Source organism: Furipterus horrens, unplaced genomic scaffold, assembly GCF_987537825.1.
Source record: "Furipterus horrens unplaced genomic scaffold, mFurHor1.1.pri manual_scaffold_10, whole genome shotgun sequence".
NCBI lineage: Eukaryota > Metazoa > Chordata > Mammalia > Chiroptera > Furipteridae > Furipterus > Furipterus horrens.
In genome coordinates this window covers 28,449,918-28,469,583 of record NW_028327180.1, presented here as the reverse complement: position 1 = coordinate 28,469,583, position 19,666 = coordinate 28,449,918, and the positions used below count along the sequence as shown (strand labels likewise).

General features: G+C 37.0%; 1 protein-coding gene across 3 annotated transcripts in view; it reads right to left on the bottom strand.

The window, feature by feature from the left end:
* PALLD (palladin, cytoskeletal associated protein) overlaps nt 1-19,666 on the bottom strand; it is a 356,001-nt gene that overhangs the window by 324,128 nt on the left and 12,207 nt on the right. For all 3 annotated transcript variants that reach the window (XM_090288846.1, XM_090288847.1, XM_090288848.1), the window contains exon 2: nt 17,146-18,108. In XM_090288846.1, coding sequence (XP_090144972.1) covers nt 17,146-18,035 — 890 coding nt within the window. In that variant the 5' untranslated portion in view covers nt 18,036-18,108. The remainder of the gene's footprint in view (nt 1-17,145; nt 18,109-19,666) is intronic.

Below are 19,666 nucleotides of genomic sequence, written 5' to 3'. Positions count from 1 at the left end.
GGTTGCTTCCATAGCTTGGCTATTATAAACAATACTGCAATGAACATATGTACAAGTTTCTACAATTTAGTATTTTGGGCTTCTTTGGATAAATACCCAGAAGTGGAATTCTTGGTCCTTCATCATCTCTTGTTATAGTCTTTGTTTTAGTCTATTTTGTCTGACATAAATATTTTTATCTCAGCTTTTTGGAGGGTTTCTATTTTCATGAAATATTTTTTCCATCCTTTTTTTTTTTCAGTCTGTGTGCAGAACACAATTTTTAAAGGTACTCCTATTTCATATGCTGGGCATTTCCTCCATGGCATTGATTTGGACTCTTGTGCCCACCTCCATTTTGACTTCTAATTGAAACTATTCCCCTATTGTACATCCTCTTCACTCTCACTCCATGGTATCCTTTGTCCTGGATTCTCATTAGAGTCTACTCAGTCCAGCATTATTGACATGAAAAAAATCATCTGAGAGTACACTTGTGGTAGCTAGTGTTCAAACAGACCAGTAAGTAGAAGAAGATAATGAGAAAAATTGTTGTTTTTAAGTCACTAAGTTTTGGACTTTTTTATGCACAATTTTTAAAATACAAAACACTAGTTCAATAATGCATCAATAATCAAGAAGTCTGCCAAATAGCCAACTTTTAGAATTAGTAATTCCCTATATACTACTAATAAAGAGTGTGTCTTTGGGTAACACACTTACCTCTTTACATAGTTTCCTCCTTTGTAAAATGGTGATACTGTACAGTAATAATGGAGACCACCCTATAGACTTCTCATGAGGCTTGGATGAGAGTATGGATATAAGATCATTAGAAGAATTACAAGCATACAAAATGATTAATTAAGTGTTATTCATTATTTTTCTCATTGGCAGAGAATGTATAAATAAGGAAATTCCACTAATGACGTAAAATGTGATTTCCACCTTCACATCAATGTGATTCTTTTACTGAACATCAGGATTGGAATTGAAGTTTACTTAAAAAGCCTAAAAGCAAACAATGAGAAGTAAAAGGGAACACAGAGCTGGAGAAATAATTTCCAAGCTGGATAACTTGCCTGTGAGTAATCCAAAATTTGCTTTGGTAATTTCAGGGTAAAGTATTTCAGGAATTGGTAGTATTGCCATATGTGAATTATAAGGATTTAGTGTCATCTTTCTACATAGATATGGCAATCAGAAGAATGATGCTGTGGTCTCAGCTAGGAAGAGAGGATGCAATAAATCTCAGATAACACAAGGACAGTTCCATGATGGAAGTAGATCCAAAGGTGGTAGATCCACGGGGATAATGTGTTACTTGGATCTATAAAGCTGATTGTTACCACCACTAAGCCGCAAGATCAAGGGAGGAAGCAGCTTCCTGAACACAGAAGAGAGTAGCATGTTGAGAGAAGACCTTCATTTGATGGATAGAGACAGACAAACCCACAGGGATGAAGCTAGGGGACTAAGTACCTTGAATTTCTCTCTCTCTCTCTTTTTTTTTATAACCTACCAGGGCTCCCTGGTGGCTGAACTCAAACAGAGCCTGAAGAAATATGTTACCCCCTGCCCAGGTCAGTTTCCACAGGCAAGAGAGGTGGGTGGAGGAGAGTGGAGAGAGGATTTATTCAGTCTGTGAAAGATGACCAGTCAGAGGATATGGGGGTAGGGGGCAAAAGTTGCAAGAGCAGACCAAAGAGCACACTCATATTTAAATGCTTTTATTTTCATAACCTTAATACAATTTTGTATCAACTTAGTCCAAAGGCATATTTGCAAATTTCTTTTCTGATTCATTAAGACTTTGTAAAGGCACAGGGAACCCAAAGGAGGTATTGTCTACATTTCCTTCCGCGCTTATACTGTTAAGACATAAGGAAGCAACCCATGAACATTACTCTTTTCAGCAAAGACTCAAGTCACTTTAGGATTGTTGTCACATAAATGTGGTGAGCAAACAAGTATTTCTTCATAAAGAGCTGAGAAAAATTTCACAACTGGTCAGCAAAGCAGGAGACTCTTGCATATTAACTTATTTCCCCTGGAGGTTTGATCTGGAAATATTTGGTGCATGTCTGTGGTGATGGTCTCTAACACTCAACTATCTCCTGCTCTGCCTTTTCTCATTTGTTCTTGGAACAGTTTCTGAGGCCATCTGCTTCTAATCCTTCACCTGGCCTCTTTCTGATTCTCTGTTTTCAGCCTTCATTTGCCTCTCTGTAATTTTTTAACCCCTGACTTCAAGCTTGCTTACTGCTTTGATAATCTAAAATTTGCTGACTGCATTTGGTTGACTAAACATAGCCATGCAGGTGAGGGTTTGAGAAAATACTCTATGTGCCAAGAGCCTCAGGTAAATTCTAAAACTCATCACCCATCATCATGTGGGCATTAAGCAGGGGTAATTAGAGCAGGTAAGGAGCTATACCAGAATGCTAAAAGGCAAACTAAGTTGTGTTTCTATAAATCCACCTGAGGGGGTAAGGTAAGCAGGCTTCCTAGGTGAAAGTGAGGCAAGAGGGCGAAAGGTAGCACTCAGCGTGGGAGTGCAGTGATCTGCAATGTGGATATGAGTGAAAGAGATGAATCCAACTTGTCTTTCAGTTTGGATCATAATTTACTCTTAATTCATGAATGTGAGAAAATTTAACATATCGACCAGAGCAAACTATAATGAGAGACAGGTTTTGGCTGGGTTTGATCTTTTCCTGATTTGTCAAAATCTGAAAGCCAGACAAACCTCAAAAGAAGAGAAGAAACACATGTGTGACAGTTGAGAACTTGAGGAAGACTCCATAGAGTCAAGAAACTGCTGAGATTACATAGTGCATTCTGAACTGCAGGTAGCTAAGAGCTAGTCTTGTGGTCTGAGAAAAACATGACTTTGTGAGCTCAGGATCTCTGTGTGGGAAGCTGAACTCTGTGCTGGAAGACAAGGGGTTTTTTCTTGTTAGAAGACACATCTTTAAATTCCAAAGAACTAAAGCCATTTTACAGAGCATTCTGAATGAATAAATGTTACGATTTTAAGATTTACAGATGAAAGGAACTAGGTAAATATGATATTTTAAATTACCCAAAGCAATATAAGATTTAATGCAATCCCCATAAAAATGCCAATGACATTTTTAAAGAAGTAGAACAAAAAAATCATCAGATTTGTATGGAACCACAAAAGACCCCGAATAACCAAAGCAATCCTAAGTAAAAAGGGCAAAGCTGGAGGTATCACACTACCTGACTTCAAATTATACTACAGAGCAACAATAGTCAAAACAGCATAGTGTTAGCAGAAAAATAGACACATGAACCAATGGAACAAAACTGAGAGCTCAGAAATAAAACCACATGTATATGGGCAAATTATTTTTGATAAAGGGGCCAGAAACACACAATGGAGAAAAGAAATCCTCTTCAATAAATGGTGCTACTAAAATTTGAAAGCCACATGCAAAAAAAAAAAAAAAAAAAGAAAAAAGAAAAAAACTAGATTACAGTTTGTCCACATGCACGAAAATTGAGTCGAAATGGATCAAAGACCTAAGTATGAGATCTGAAAAAATAAATTACATAGAAAGAAACATAGGTACTAAATTTATGAACCTTGGTCTTAAAGAATATTTTATTAATTTGATCCCAAAGGCAAGAGAAATAAAGTAAAAAAATAAATGAATGGAACTATATCAAACTAAAAAAGCTTCTGCACAGGAAAACAAAACAAAACAAAAAAATGCCAACCAAACAAAAAGACAGCTAACATACTAGGACATATTTGCAAACAACAGCTCTGACAGTGGGTTAATATACAAAATATATAAAGAACTCATATAACTCACCAATAAAGAAACAAACAATCCAGTTAAGAAGTGGGCAGAAGACCTGAACAGACACTTCTCTCAAGAAGGCATACAAATGGCCAATAGACATATGAAAAGATGCTCCCATATCATATAACTTCAGTAGCTATTAGGAAAATGCAAATCAAAACTACAATGAGATACCACCTCACACATGTTAGGATGGCTATTAACAACAAAACAAATAATAGCAAGTGTTGGAGAGGTAGTGGAGAAAAAGAAACTCTCATTCACTGCTAGTGAAAATGTAAACTGGCAGAACCACTACGAAAAACAGTATGGAGGTTCCTCAAAAATTAAGAATAGAGTTTCCATATAATCCATCAATACCTCTTCTGGGTATCCACCTGAAAAACTTGAAAATATTTATTCACTAAGATATATGCACCCCTATGTTAATCGCAGCATTATTTACAGTGGCCAGGACATGGAAACAACCAAAGTGTCCTTCAATAGATGATTGGATAAAGATGTGTTATACTATGGAATACTACTCAGTCATAAGAAAAGATGAAATACTGCCATTTGTGACAACATGGATGGACCTTGAGAATATTATGCTAAGCAAAATAAGTCAGAAGAAGCTAAGAAGCATGGGATTTCACTCATATGTGGGATATAAAACTGAAACTCATAAAGACAGACAACAATATGGTGGCTACCAGAGAGAAGAGGGATGGGGGGTGGGGTAGTAAAGGGTAAAGGAGACCAAAATGGTGACCAAAGATTATTTGACTTTGGTTGGTGGGCACACTATGCAATATAAGACCATGTATCGTGGAAGTATACACTTGAAACCTATATGATTTTATTAACCAATGTCACACCAATGACTTTAATTTTAAAAAAGGGATAAAATAAATTGGCAATGTAAGTATTATAGGTATATATTATATATTATACAGTGGTAGCAAAGTTATTTTGATTTGGGGTAGGATAATCATACCTTGTTAATAGATTTATTATTCTACCTGCATTGGCATGTTGGAAATGGGAAAAAAAATTACAATCCAAACACGCAACAGTTCTCATGCTAAAGTGATTCTACTGGTTGGTTTTCTGTGGAATTTCAGTTGTTAAAACTGATGGCATCTCTACTTTGAGGTAGCACATTGGCATGTCCCATTAACAAATAGTAAAACAAATGGGATCTTTAAATGATATGCTCCAGAAACCTCCAATTAAAATAGTTTCTCAAATATTAAAACCTAGGATAGAAATGAGGTGGTCAAGATTATTTGTGGAACTGAGTATGTACTACTGGGCAGTATCTATTTCCTCTAAACGGAACTGATCCAAACCTGAGGTAAGATGGCATTTCCCTTGAGTACTTTCTACTCCTCCTACTACACATGTAACACCTTCCCCCTGTCGTCATCACACCGCAGGGCTCCTGATGAACATTAGTTATGCTGGGCCGAGGACTGTCATTTTGATGTGCATATGGACTTTTAATACTATAACGATGCTCATCCTATGTGTCATCCAAAAAAATCAATTTCATTTCTTCGATATTGATACTTCCCTCTTAATAGCTGCCTGTTCAAAGTTTAAGTAATTTATTCTGTAAAAACTGACCTTAATGTATTATATTTTGTAATGGCCTTTTGTAGAAAAGGTCTATCAGAAATCAATTGAATTAATGTGTTGTTGGTGTTATTGGGGCCTGTTTCCCCTTTATTTCAGGCAACAATGATTCTTCCTCATTGTTGGAGTATGGAATGATTGCATGTATCACGATTCTGGCCAACATATGACAACATATTCTTAATTAAAATGCTGGCCACTGAACCTAAGAAATAAATGGTACCACACTAGATTACAAATTATACCTATTATGTTCTGCTTGGGATTACTGCTCTGTTTATGAGAGAAAGAGAGAGGCCTGGCTGAATGGCTTTGATAGTGGAAGTTACAGCCCATGCCCTCACAAGCTACATCAATGGAGACTGTTCTTACTAATAAAGACGTTGGGTCTCCCTCATGTCAACACTACAGAGTGGGCTGGGCATGTTCACAGTGTAAGGTTTTCTTACAAAGACCAGTAAATCATTGATCATGGCTCCTTCCCAAGTTTTCCTAATGTTGTATGGGACACAGGAAGGAAGCCATTCATAGGCATTTTGTTTTTAAAGAAATACAACTGTTATGCTAGGTGTTTTTAAGGGTAGCTGGAGATCATCCTAATTTTCTGCTGGCGTACTGTTCAGTAAGAAAGGCTGTGCACATCACTTGGTTTTGTTGGCAATAGAGTGCAGTGGACAACTGGGCAATTTTCCTAAACAATTCATGCTTTAGTTTCTTTTTTTAAAAGTAGAGATAATAATACTGCATTCATTGACTCTTACCATGTCACTCACTATATGACACCTTTTAAAAAAATGAACTATTAAGAAAAAAAACCAGCATGTAATATAAACAATGCAAATAACTCACTAAAATGACAAAATAAACAATTTTTACCAAATTTGTATGGGCACAGGCAATGACAACCATATCATGACTGTGGTCACTGACATTGACTGTAAAATGCTCTTCACGGAAGGATGCTTTCTGATTACAAAGGTGTTAAAGTGTGACAAAATATATGTCTTAGAATCCAAGCAATACGGCAGTATTTACCTCAGGAATAAGTGAGTTTATGAATGGAAAGATCTCAGAAGAATGTCTGGCACATGCTAAATACTCAACAAAAAATACTGGCTATTAATATTATTATACCTATTATTATTACTAGGATAATGATAACAGTTTTCCTGCAGTTTTAACTTCCATACCTCTGTAAGAAAAATAAAAAGAATTATTTTAACTCATGACTTTAGAATAATCAATGAAAGGTTGAGAAGAAAGAAAATGATATTTTAGCATAAACTTCCTACAGGTTAGATATACAAGGTCTGCCAAGAAAGTGTCCAGCCATATACTATGAAAAATAGAGATGTTTATGGAAATAGATACAAGATATAAGAAACATTGTGCACAGGACAATGATGCCTTAGTCCCTATTAAAGCAGGCACCTTAGGACCTCACACAGATCTTTGCTGATGGCAGTCCATACACATTCAACATCCTCAGGTGTTCTGCTTGTTTCAGGCCTTCCAGAATGTGGATCACTTTCAACAGATTCCTGATCATCTTTGAAGCATTTGTGCCACACTTTTATTTCTGCTGCACTCATTGCAGCATCCCCAAAAGCCTTCTGAATCATTCAAATAATTTCCATGGAGGAATGTTCAAGCTTAACACAAAATTTGATACAGATCTGTTGCTCTACTTGCTCATTCATTTTGAATTGATAGTGACATGGTACACATGCTCACTCAAAGGTGTCTACTGCCCCAACTGACGTACAGTGAAGTCATCATTGTTCACACATACACATTCCAGTCCACTCTCCTCAGCTGCCAGGTTACATCGATGTCACACAAACCGTTCTCGGTATATTAACAATGGCTGGACTTTTCCCAGACCGATCTCATATGTATAATTCTGCACAATGACTGCACAGACATACTGCTACAGTTAAATTTCTGGTGTTAACTGTCAAAGTCTCTTCATTAGGGGCATGACAAAGCCCCTAGACAGGTGTGATTAGGCCTAGTTAAACTCATGCTTGATCAAATCCTCTTATTTGTGACTAATACCTTCTTAGTAGTCATAATTACTCCAGAAAGCTTGCTGGTCTACGCCCCTTCATCAAAGCCAACTTTGTATAATGATGTGGCGAATACTTAATCTCTGTGGGGTTCAAAATCCAAAACTGAAACAGTAACATTTCTACCTCATCTCCCTAGACTTAATCAACTACACCTCTATTGCCCTTTCTATACATAAGCACAAATGGAACAGCCTCTGCTAATGCAGTTAGTCCATGATACCTTCTATGATGGTAAAGATAATTTTGAAGATCTCTCTCTCTGGCTTTTAAAGAAAGAACCAATTATCTTCAAATGTGAATTTTCTCCTTCTTTCTTCCCTCCCTCCCTTCCTTCCTCTTTTATTCACCTTCCCTTTCTCTTCCTCCTCTTTCACCTCCTCCTTCTTTGAAAATTCTCCTCCATTATTTGGAAATACTTTTCCTCAGACTTGTTTTCTGTTTCCCCATTGGAAAATACTTCTCCAATTCCAGTGATCAAGGCTAAAAACTGTTACATTAGGGGGAAAAAAATCTTACTTCTTAAGGTATTTTTATTTAAGTTTCCTGGCCCACATGTGGATTTTATAACCAGTGATTGGAAACTGTTTCTGTGGCCTAATTTATCATATGCTCTTATACAGAACCAGATTTCACTGTTAGAACTCATAACCAACAGAACAAAGTTTCCACTTGGAATTACCAATCTTTTTTTCCAGGAAAGACTTTTCATTGGGTTTCCCCTATCAGTGCTCAGGTGACTAGCAATTTACTCCTATTCCGGCAGATATTAAATATGACACTATTTCTGGATCAAGTTAAAATTAAACCAAAAACATTTCTATTGCTACACATCATTTGAACACACCTACTCATAGGAAATGTTGCATCTTGGTCAGCATGGTAAGCTGTATTAAATTTCAGACTTATAATTGTACTTGCTACAGATGTATTATAAAGTAAACTCCTTGTAACTGTCAAAAGAATGCAATGTCTAAGTGGAGTTCTTAAATTGCTGTAATTATGCCTAAACAGATTCAGTGATCCATGATGCAGTACCGCCCCAGGCAAAAGAAGAAAACTTGTCAATAAGTACATAAAGTAAGTCTACCAAAAAGATTTGAGACATTGAATAGTTTTGACCATGAAAGTATCTGAAACTTCAGAGTCAAATTTTTTCAAAAGAACTGCTTCACAGTAGTTTGCATAACAATAAATTAAAGTTCCAAAAAGCACACTCTATTCCTTCTGAGAATTTAGCTGTATGGTATAATACTTAGTATGAAGGAAATAAAAAATCAAAGCCAGCTTAATCTAGCAGGAGGAAAAGCCTGCATTTGTTACTTAAATTACTTTTAGTTTTCTTCCTGCTGAAATTATTGGAATAAAAACAAACAAATAGGGAATAGCTAACGTGTTGGGGAACCACTTTCAATTGGCTTTGGCAAATATTTAACAAGGAACCACGAAATAAATTTAGGAAAATTGCCAAGCCATTTAAAAAGCAGCAGGAGAACAATAGGCAAAGAGATTTGACTTTTTGAAGGCTTTTTAAATTGACTGTAATCCACAATAAGGATGACCTTCACAGCTTTGAGGTTTAGAAAGAGAGGGTGGGAAGATAATTAGTTGTAGGAGATGAAAATCAATTACTTTTCTTTGGCTTTGATCCCAACCCCTGCAGCAGTGAAGGAACAGAGGGCCAAGTAGGTAAAAGTTTCTAGAAAATATAAAGAGACAAGGGAAGAGGACCTCACTGTACCCCATGGCAGCCATGATTCTGTCCTAGAGATATAAATCTAGGATTCACTGTCCAAATAGGGTCAGAAACACCTTCCAAGATATATTGTATTACTTATAACTTTTTTGTTTAGCCTATAATGTTGAAGTGTGCCCTCTCTGTAAACTCAATACCATTGTGAATATTTAGCAGTACATAAGGTAATCGTAGGATGAAGATTTTAAAGAAAGAAAACAAATTCAAAGGTTTTTGAGAAGGTCAAGTTTAAGGGAGTTTATACCAAACTGATGACCATAAACAATAAAGTGAACACTTTATAATAATAGAAACTTTATAACAATATCTTAACATTTACTAAGATATTACCATAAGCCTGGCACAGTTCTAAACTCTTTCCCTGTTTTAACTGACTTATCACTCATAGTAACACAAGAGGTAGGTACTCTTATTATTCCCATTTTACCATCGAGAAAACCGAGGCACAGAGAGAGTTAAATAACTTGTGAAGGTCACCCAACTGATAGAAGATAGAGCCAAGATTCCCACTCTTGCTCCAGAATCTGTATTATAAGTTACTAAGCTCCTCTGCTGTCTGTTCCATGAGGATATATATGTTTTTATGCACAAGCATATTTTTAATTTTAAAAGGCTTCTCTGTGACTGCCTCTATTTCTTCAGAAAATTTATAGTGGTGTTTGTCTATTGATTGGTTTTCTTGTTAAATCCAGAAACTTGACCATTGAGTTGCAAACTGAAATGATAGAATTAATTCTTTAGAACAGATGCTACTGTCTAATTTGGCTACTGCTACTTCCTGGCTAATGACTGTTACAATCAGTTCAAATTTCTGACCATAGTAATACTCCACATTTGCCTTGAATATCAAGCTTGCTCTTTGATCCACTAGCAGCATTGCCATGTACAGTGCAATGGACCTGTCATAGCATCATGGTGTCATGGGTTGACCCAGAAAATGTGATAAGGCAGCTGCTGTCACTCTGTAATGTTCAAATCATTAAACAACAACTCAGAGGCGATATCTCTTGGGTTCAGTGATACTGGGTTAGTCCATTTCACTCACTGGTTTACAGAAGCAGATTCAATAAATATAAAAATAAAATAATATACACCTGGGTCTCTACTACCCATCTTTATCTTTATGGTTATCACTATATGAAATTTAGTATTTGTCAATCCTGTGTTTTTTTCTATAGAAGACTCTTACTATATATGCCTAAGCCTGAAATAGTCCTGTTTTGCAATATTAACTTTATGTGGATAGACTTATTCATGCAATTTAAGTATTATTTGCAACTTTTTAAACTGCTATCATGTTTGTGAGTTTCAGACATCCTGATTCATGAAAATTTAATTCATTTATTGTATGAATATACATCACAATTTACCATTCTTTCTTTTTTTTTCTAGCTTTATTGAGAAGTAATTGTCATCTAACATTATATAAGTTAAAGGTGCATAGAGGGATGACTTTCCTATTACCACAATAAGGTTGATTAACACATCTATCACCTCACATAATTACAAGGTTGTGTGTGTGTGTGTGTGTGTGTAGTGAGAACATTTAAGGTCTACTGTTTTAGCAATTTTTAAGTATATAATGCAGTACTGTTAACTATAGTTACTATGCTGTACATTAGTTCCCCAGACTTATTCCTTTTATAATTGGAAATTTATACTGTTTGACCAACACCTCCCTATTTCCCCCATTCTCTAAACCCTGGCATGAGTTTGGCTATTTAAAAGTTCCATGTATGAATGAGATTATAAAGTATTTGTCTTTGTCTGGCTTATTTTTCTGAGGATAATACCCTCAAGTCCCATCAGTGTTGTTGCAAATGGCAAGATTTCCTTCTTTTATGTGGATTAATACTATTACATTGTGTGTGTGTGTGCATGTGTGTGTGCGTATTACATTTTCTTTATTCATTCATCTGACAGACGCTTAGGCTGTTTTAGAATGGCTATTATAAAAAAGACAAGATATAACTAGCACTGGTAAGAACGTGGAGAAAAGGGAACCCTTGTGCACTGTTGGTAAAAATGTAAATTGGTATAACTGCTATGGAAAACATATTAAGTTTCCTCAAAAAATTAAAAATTGACCTACCCTACAATTCAGCAATCTCACTTCTGGATGTATAGCTAGAGGAAATGAATCACTATCTCAAAGAGATAACCATTTTCTTTTTGGTGACTATTTAGGTTCTTCACAGTTTTTTTTTTTTTTTTTAAAGCAATGTTGCTATGAATGTTCTTATACATCTATGTTTGTACACATGAATAAAAGTTTCTTCCAAGTATATACATAGGAGTGGAATTTATTCATTTATGTATTCAATACATATTTATCGAGCACCTGTTACATTCCAGGCACCATTCTAGGCCTAAAGGACACAATAGTAATAACCATATAGAAGTTCCTGTACTCAAGGAATTTATATTCTACTGAGGGAGACAAACAATTAAGAAAAATTTAGCAAGTAAAACAAAATGAGAGAGTGGAATAGAGAATGCAGTGGGCAGTATCTTTTCTTTACATAGGGTGGCTTTGGAAGGCTATACTCTGAAGGTGACACTTAAGGAGAGATATGAAGAAGATGAAGAATCCCGTCCATCCTGCATATATTGGGGGGAAGGGCATTTCAAGTGGGGGAAGCAGCAAGTGCACAGGCCCTAGGACAGGAGCATGTCTGGTATGCTAGAGTAGAGCAAGGACACCACATGGCTGGAGCAGACTGAACAGGGGCGAGCAGGTAGCAGAGGATGTAGTCAGAGAGAAGGGGCCTTAGTAATGCTCATAAGGATTACAGAATTTACTCTGAGTGAGATGATAAGGCACTGGGGTAGCTTTGTTTTGCATTGTGATCAGAATTTCATTAAAAAGAATTGTGCCAGGTGCTGTATAGACTGTGATGCATTAGGAAGGAACTAATATCCAAGAGGAAGATGCTGGTGGCTTGGACCAGGCCCTCTTTAGTGGAGGTGAGGTGAAGTGGTCAGATTCTGGATATATTAGGGGTAGAGCCACCTAGATTTGCTGGATGGATTGGGAAATGTGAGGTGCGAGAAGAAGAGAAGTTGAATATAAATTCAAGGCTTTTTCCTTGAACAGCTGGAAGGAAGATTGTCATCTGTTGGCATAGGGAAAATTTAGAAAGAGAAGGTTTTTGGATGAGAGGAGAATCAGAAGTTCAGTGTTAGGTAAACGAAATGTGATACACCTATCAGATATCCAAGTACAGATGTCAAGTAGGCAACCGGGTATTACAAAAAGTTCAGGGTATTGTACATTTTTAACTTTATTGTGTATCACAAAATTGTTCCCCAAATTGTTTGTACCTAGTCACATATCATGTGCAGTAAGAACCCTTGTATTGTCAACTTTCTTATTGATAATCTAATAGAACTATCTGGTATCTCATTGCTGACAATATTCTTTAACAAAACAATAGTCCTGAGCTAAGCCACCTGGCTTTTACGCAGTGGCTGGTGGTGACATTGCCACATTGTCCCAAACCAAAGTGTTCAATATGTGGGGTATACCACATACCCTTAGTAGAAAAAGTGCATTAGTGGCTTGTTTATACTTCTGTTTTCTTTTGGGGAGATGGAAATTTCTGCAGACAGCATTGCAATTTTGATATGGCTAATCCTCATGCTTTGGCTTTTGATGATGATCAAAGTGATACTAATGTAAACTAATTAGAGGCATTGGAGATGCTGAGTTTTGATTATAAAAAGAAAAAAAGGTAATTGCTGTTAATTATATACATTAATTGAAACTTTCCTAGGCTAAATGATGACCTAATAGGCATTTCATGATTAGATATAAGTAATCATACTTAGAATATTAAAAATGCTTGGGCTACTGCTGGATTCAATTTTTACTGCAAAGAGTGGGTGTTTAAAGGTGTTTTTTTCTGATGGGTATGTTCGTATATTTACCTAGCAATATAATTTGAATATAAGGATGATTTGGACTACTGTTCATGAATTGGGAATGATGTCTTGTTTGTAGTTATTTAATGGAGAATATCTGCCTCCCCACTTCCACTTACAATTTTTTTTTTGTTTACATTGAATTATTTTACAGTACTAACTTACTACAAAGAGAGAGAAAAGATACACAAAGAGAGAGAGAGAGAAAAAGTAGAAGAATAAGTATAAAAGGCTATGTTTTTAACATATAGAACAATGTTGTGGAAATTATCAGTAGGTCATTTCATTAAAGATATTCAGAATATGAATTCCCATCCTAGAAAATTTTTAAACATATCGGTTCCACTGATCTCCATTTCTGGAGCTTGTCAGTAAGCCTTGTCTAAGCAGCAAAACAGCAGTGACAGTGGCGAAATCCTCTCATGAACCACTACAGAACATGATCAAGGATCAGAAAACCTGAGTTATATTCCAGTAATCAATTATTTTCTGTTATTAGGCAAATAATTTCTTGTTTTCTATCTTGGTTTTCTTATACTTACATTCTTTAAAATATATGGTTGCCAGAATGAAATATTTTTAAAAGTATAAACTGAAAATATAAGACATCATTTTAATAATACTATAGGTAATTTTAAACTAAAATCCTTCATAAGTTTTTCATCAACTAACAAAAGTTGAGAATGGAGAGAACAGGAAAGGTGAGTGATGTAAGGGATTTCTGACTTTTTAAAATTGAATATAAGAATTCAAATTGTCAACAAATAATGTGCATATAATTTGAGTAGTACCTAAATTGTATATAATTTCAGGTATTACACACAGCTCTTCTTCCACCAGCTTTTCTGTCTATTGTTGAGTTTTTGTTAGAACTATGCAGGAATACAGGAGCAGAATAGACTTTTTTCAGTCCTATTTATGGTTATAACTGGTATTTGTGCCAGTTATATTTATGGGAGGGTGAAGTGATAAGTAGAAATGTCTTGCAGTGACTGGCCTGGCATTTTGATCCTACCGTTTCTATCAATCCTTCCTGTGGCGGGGGCTACTTCACGTACATCCATAAGTTTCACTATATCAAGGTCCCTATTTAGGTCAAATTTAAGAAGCTCCAGGCCAGCAGCATAATAGCCCAGCCATGTAGGTCTAGCGATTTGTTTCCCTATTTTGAATCCAGCACATGTTTAGTCATGGGAGTCCTTCCTCATTTAATCGTGACTGGGTCTCTACTTCCTGCTCCACCCGTTTGTCTTTTTTGAAGCAGATAAGTAGACTTAACCTTTCCTTAAACTAAACTTCTAAAGGGTAGAATTTTCTCCCTGTGCTCCAATTCCCTGTATTTGGTACCCGATACCTGCTGCCATATTACCTTATGGTGTATTCCTTTTAAGTAAGTCTGGATCTTACCACTGGCCACTGCACTTCACCTCACTCACCTCCTGCACGGCTGCCAACTTCTCCACAATGAACATCTCTACACTTACCAACAGCCAGTGTCTGCCAGGTCTCTCCCCACAAGTTCTGTCACCTGCTTCTGGGACCTATCCAGGTGGCCTACCCATTAATAGGTCCACCTGATCTCTGGGATATGTGTCCCTGGATTAGTCAGTATGAGTTAGGTTCTAAAATGGCCCAGTACATGGAACTCTTCCTTACACAAAATTTCCTTCAAAGAAGATTTTCTCTTTAGACTGTCAAATGTGTCATGTAGGAAAGGAGCGCAGTGAATGTTCCTAGGCTTTTGGTGCACTTACAAGTCCGTAGCAGAGAGGGCTGAGATCTTAAGAACAGAAATTAAGAGAATCCAATGCACATTTACTTTGCCCCTCAAAAAAGAACCCCAAACCCTCAAAACCTCCCAAACTCAAAAGGACACAAAAATGACCAGCTAATGATGATGATTTAAACAATGGAACATTCTCATCGAAGACTTAATTACCCTAGAAGGGCACAACGTGTAATGACTAATGAACATCGGTCATGGACTTTGGTAGATAAAGAGATGATAAGAGAAAACTAACAACTCTGTAGCTACTAATTAAATTAACATCCCCACATAAAAAAAGAGGCAGAAACATGAATTTGATGGTCCCTCAAATTATCAAATGGTTAAGTAAACTTTGTACAGTTGAATTAAACCTTTGATATCAAATGGATTTATTTTTCTCACTTTTTAAAGAGTATGGTATACTCACTTGCTACAATAATACTTTGGAAGGGGCCTATTTAAATGGAGCCATATGTAACTTGAAAACCTGTGGAACTGTTTGACTTGTGAATATATTTCTAGTGAAGAATGTTCCCACAATTAGTGGGCTTAAAATTTTTTAAATAAAATCCAAAAGAAATACTCAATTTCATTTCTATTATAGGCAAAACTATAAGAAACGTTTTTTAATGGAAAAGATATGTATTAAGATGACAGAATTGAGGATGACATATTTAATTAAATGAACCCATTAAGAAGTTTTTTACTGCCCCCTGCTGTCAGTTTGTAAAATATAGTAAAATTACTGTAAAAACTGACTGAAGGTGAATCAGTCGAACAAATTGGTTGGGAAAAAAATTCCCTGCCTCAACACCACTTTTAAGCCAGTAATGCTAAAGCTTACTCCATGTTTGTAAGCAATAATTAGTCAAACTATTAAAAAAAGAAAAACCCTGACAAAGTGTGTATTAGTGGATGTAGCATGAGGTAAAGTTTGTGATTTGTGAAATAATAATAATATATATATTAATAAAAAGTACTAGTGTTTTTAGCCAATAATGAATGTCCTTTATCATCTATAAAAATTTCATAATTTTAAATTTACTTTTTTATATTTAGATAATTTAGGTAAAACGTGTTTCATTAGTAAAAGCAAAACATTCAAAAATAAATAAGTGAATGGTTTATTTTTTTATAGTATAATCTTAACTGGAAATGTTATTCTTAATTTGGCATAAAACATTAAGAAATGAGAAATAATAAAAATAATGGGTGATACCAATGCAGTAGTCACTAGGTGCCAGGTCTTGTTTTTCTCTCTCACATATTATTTTGTTTAATCATCATAAAATACAATGGGGTAGGCATTGTCATTTTCCATTTCACAGCTGAAAAAACTGTGTCAACAAAGTAACTTGCCTATTTGGTAAAAGGTAGACCCATGATTGGAAACCCTGCAGTCTTGACTCCAGGGTCACTCTTAACCTTCTTCACAGAAGGTATTAGCTCTGCAATTCAGGAGGAAGAATTTATAGAAGTTCTGATGGATATGGTGATGTGTTTACTGACTCCAACTAACTGCACACTCATGCACCTGTTACTTTGTTACAGCACCTTGCTGCAGTGGCTGGAGCCTGTGCATGAACAGCAGACCTGCACCCCTCCCAGTTTGGTTTATCTTTGGTAGGAACGTTCTGCCTTCCTTGGTTGCACAACACGGTACGCGCATGGGTGTGCTTACCTTCAGTGACTATATGCCAGTGTAGCCCAGGCCTAGACCAGATTATATATTTGGTGGCTATGCTTGTGACTGGCCTCGGCACACCTGTGACTTTCACTTCGGGACTACCAGACAGCTTCTAGTTTTAGCTACATTTTCAGCCATCTTCAGCGACTTAAATTCAAATTAGGCACACACTTTTCACAGCACTTGGAATGATCAGTTGCTCATTTCATGTTTCCCTGGCTGTTATTAATTCTAGAGTCCAATATAACAGCCTGTGTGTACTCTTCAATGCCTGCCCGGTCCTTTGCTTTCCCCAGGTATTAGGTGGTTCATGACAACAGATATATCCCACCGGGGAGAACCAGATCAATTACTATTGGCCATTCTGAGGTGCTTTCGCCTTGTACTTGAAAACACCACTTCAGACCCCAAAAGGCTAACTATACAGGAAATCTCTTATCCTCCCCCATTAAAGCAAAAACCAAAACTCAACACAAATCATTTGATATTCATAATAAAAGAATTCTTACCTGACCCAAGGGGTTGGGTTTCCAGTGACCCGACACTCCAAATAAACTCTACTTCCTTCTGCCACTTCTTGGCTCCGCAGCTTTTGGATGAACCGAGGAGCTGATGGGAAGGGGAGCGCGTTATGGGGCGCGGGGTGAGCGATGCTGTTGCCCCGCGTTGCCTCGTCCTGGTCTGCCCGGTAGCAGTGGCTGGCCTCGGGTAGCTTCATTTCTGCTTCCAATTCTTGCTCGTCTTCGGTGGGGCTCTGGCTGGCGGAGGCACTCATCAGGGCTGACGGCTGATTTTTAGGGGACAGGTACCCACTGTCTGGTGAAGACGACTCCCCGTTTGAGTTTCTGTTTCTTGGCTTTGCCGCCTCTCTAAATATAGATGTCAGCTCCTCAATGAAATTAGCCTTATCACTCAGCTGGCCCTGGGGGCCAGGCGTACCTTGACATGCCGGCTTGGGCTTTACACCTGTGCTGGGAATGTTAGCACCGTGTTTTTCAGCCTTCCGCAGGCTGCGGATATAGCTGGGTCTGGCAAGTGGGGGTGAGGTGATAGGTTTCTTCTTTGAACCAGGTGAGGAGATAGGCTCGGTCTGTCCTTCTGGCCTCTTATCCTGAGGTCGTCCTGAGGAGGTGGGCTCCCCCAGGTTGGTCTCCTGTCGGGAAGAATTTTCACAGAAGCTTACAGGAGAGGTGTTAAAAATCTGTGAGATCTCCTTTTCTGAGTCAAAGTCTTCTGTCTCCGAGTTGGCTATAGCTCTCCGGGCCAGGTCAAGGCTCGTGTTTATCTCTTCCTGACTGAGAAAAGCAGATAGCTCAGGGAAGCCGTCAGCATTCTTGCTTTCTTCCTGCATGTCTGATAGGGAATCATAGAAGGAGTCATGCGAGGAAGTCTCTGACATATTTGAAGAGTCTTCATACACTCTTTGTCTGCTTTCAGCAGGAAGGCTAGAGGCACTGGAAATCAGTTTACTTCTGAAAGACAACATAGACAGTATTGCCATGAGTAGTAATGTGTGCGTGCGTGCGTGTGTGTTGTGTTTGTGTATGTGTTATCCTAATGTTACTAATTTACAAATTGGGAGAAACATTAAGGTGAACAAATACACAATTGACCCTTGAACAACATGGGTCTGAAGTGTGTGTATGTGTGTGTGTGTGTTTTCAATAAATACAGCCTGCCCTACCTATCCTCAGCCTCACATCCATGGATTGAACAAACTATGCTGGAAAACAGCATTTTCACATTCCCAACTGCAAATCTAAAATACTCTTTTCTATCCATGCTTGGCTGAATCCCTAGCTGCTCCTGGCCACCTACTGTTAAGTTTTAGGGAAGTCAAATTACCAACTCCAAATGGTGTTGGCTCTCATAACCCCAGTATTGTTCAAGGATCAACTGTACTTTTAAAAAAATGGTATTTCTCTATTCTATATGTTGAAAGAAACATTATCATCTTATTTTAATATTTGCCTTGTGAGAGAATATTAAGTATGTTACTAACCAGCATGGAAGAATTAAAGAAGTTGATATCTGCAGCAAACACTATGAGTGCAGGGCACTCTGCAATTCTCAGAGTCTTCTTCCCTTCCACCCCTGCTATACACCTCACGGAAGTTCTATTTCATTAATGTTATGAGATTAGTAGCTTCTCGATATTTTAAGTAAATCCGACCCTGCTTATAAAATGACCACAAAATACATTTGATTCCAATCTTCCTTTGTTTCTAGCTATCAATGAAATATTTGGAACCTTATTTCCTTTGTCCAGCCACATGCATTCATATTCACTCATTTGATAGTTAATTTAGTGCATAGTTAATAATCACTTATAAAATTTCAGATGCTAGAGTTATAATCATGCTTTAGATCAGGGATAGGCAAACATTTTTTTAAAAAAGAGCCAGGTAATAAGTACTTTTGACCACGTGGGCTGTTACTGTCTCTATTGTAATTACTCAAATTTACTATTAGAACATCAAACCAGCAATAGAAATACATGAGTAAATAAGCATGGCTGTGTGTCAGTAAAGCTATTTAGGGACGCTGATATATTTTACCACAGGTTAAAACTGTAAAATATCATTAGTTCATAGGCCATGCAAAAACAGGCAGTGGGATGGCTTTGGCACAGGGGCTGAAGTTTGCCAAAGTTTTGATCCAGACTGTTGACACAATCCTTATGTTTAAAGAGGTAAAAGTCATGTGGTGTATTACAAAGGGAGAAATGGAGAAGACATTAAACAAATAACATACAAATAATCTAAAACTTGGATAGAATGTCAAAGGAAGGGGAAAGAGCTTAGTTGCTATGAGAACCTTATCTAACCTTCAAGGACATATGAGAGAACTATGTGCTCTGAATAGGACATTTATATGGGAATATTACCAGCATTAAATAAAAGGTATTTCATTATCTGCCAAATAATTGGACATCAGTTTAAATTCCACTACATTTTGAACTAAATATTGTGAGGCAATATTACTCTGTGTGCTGCTCTTTTTCTATATATTATTCATAGGATGATAAAG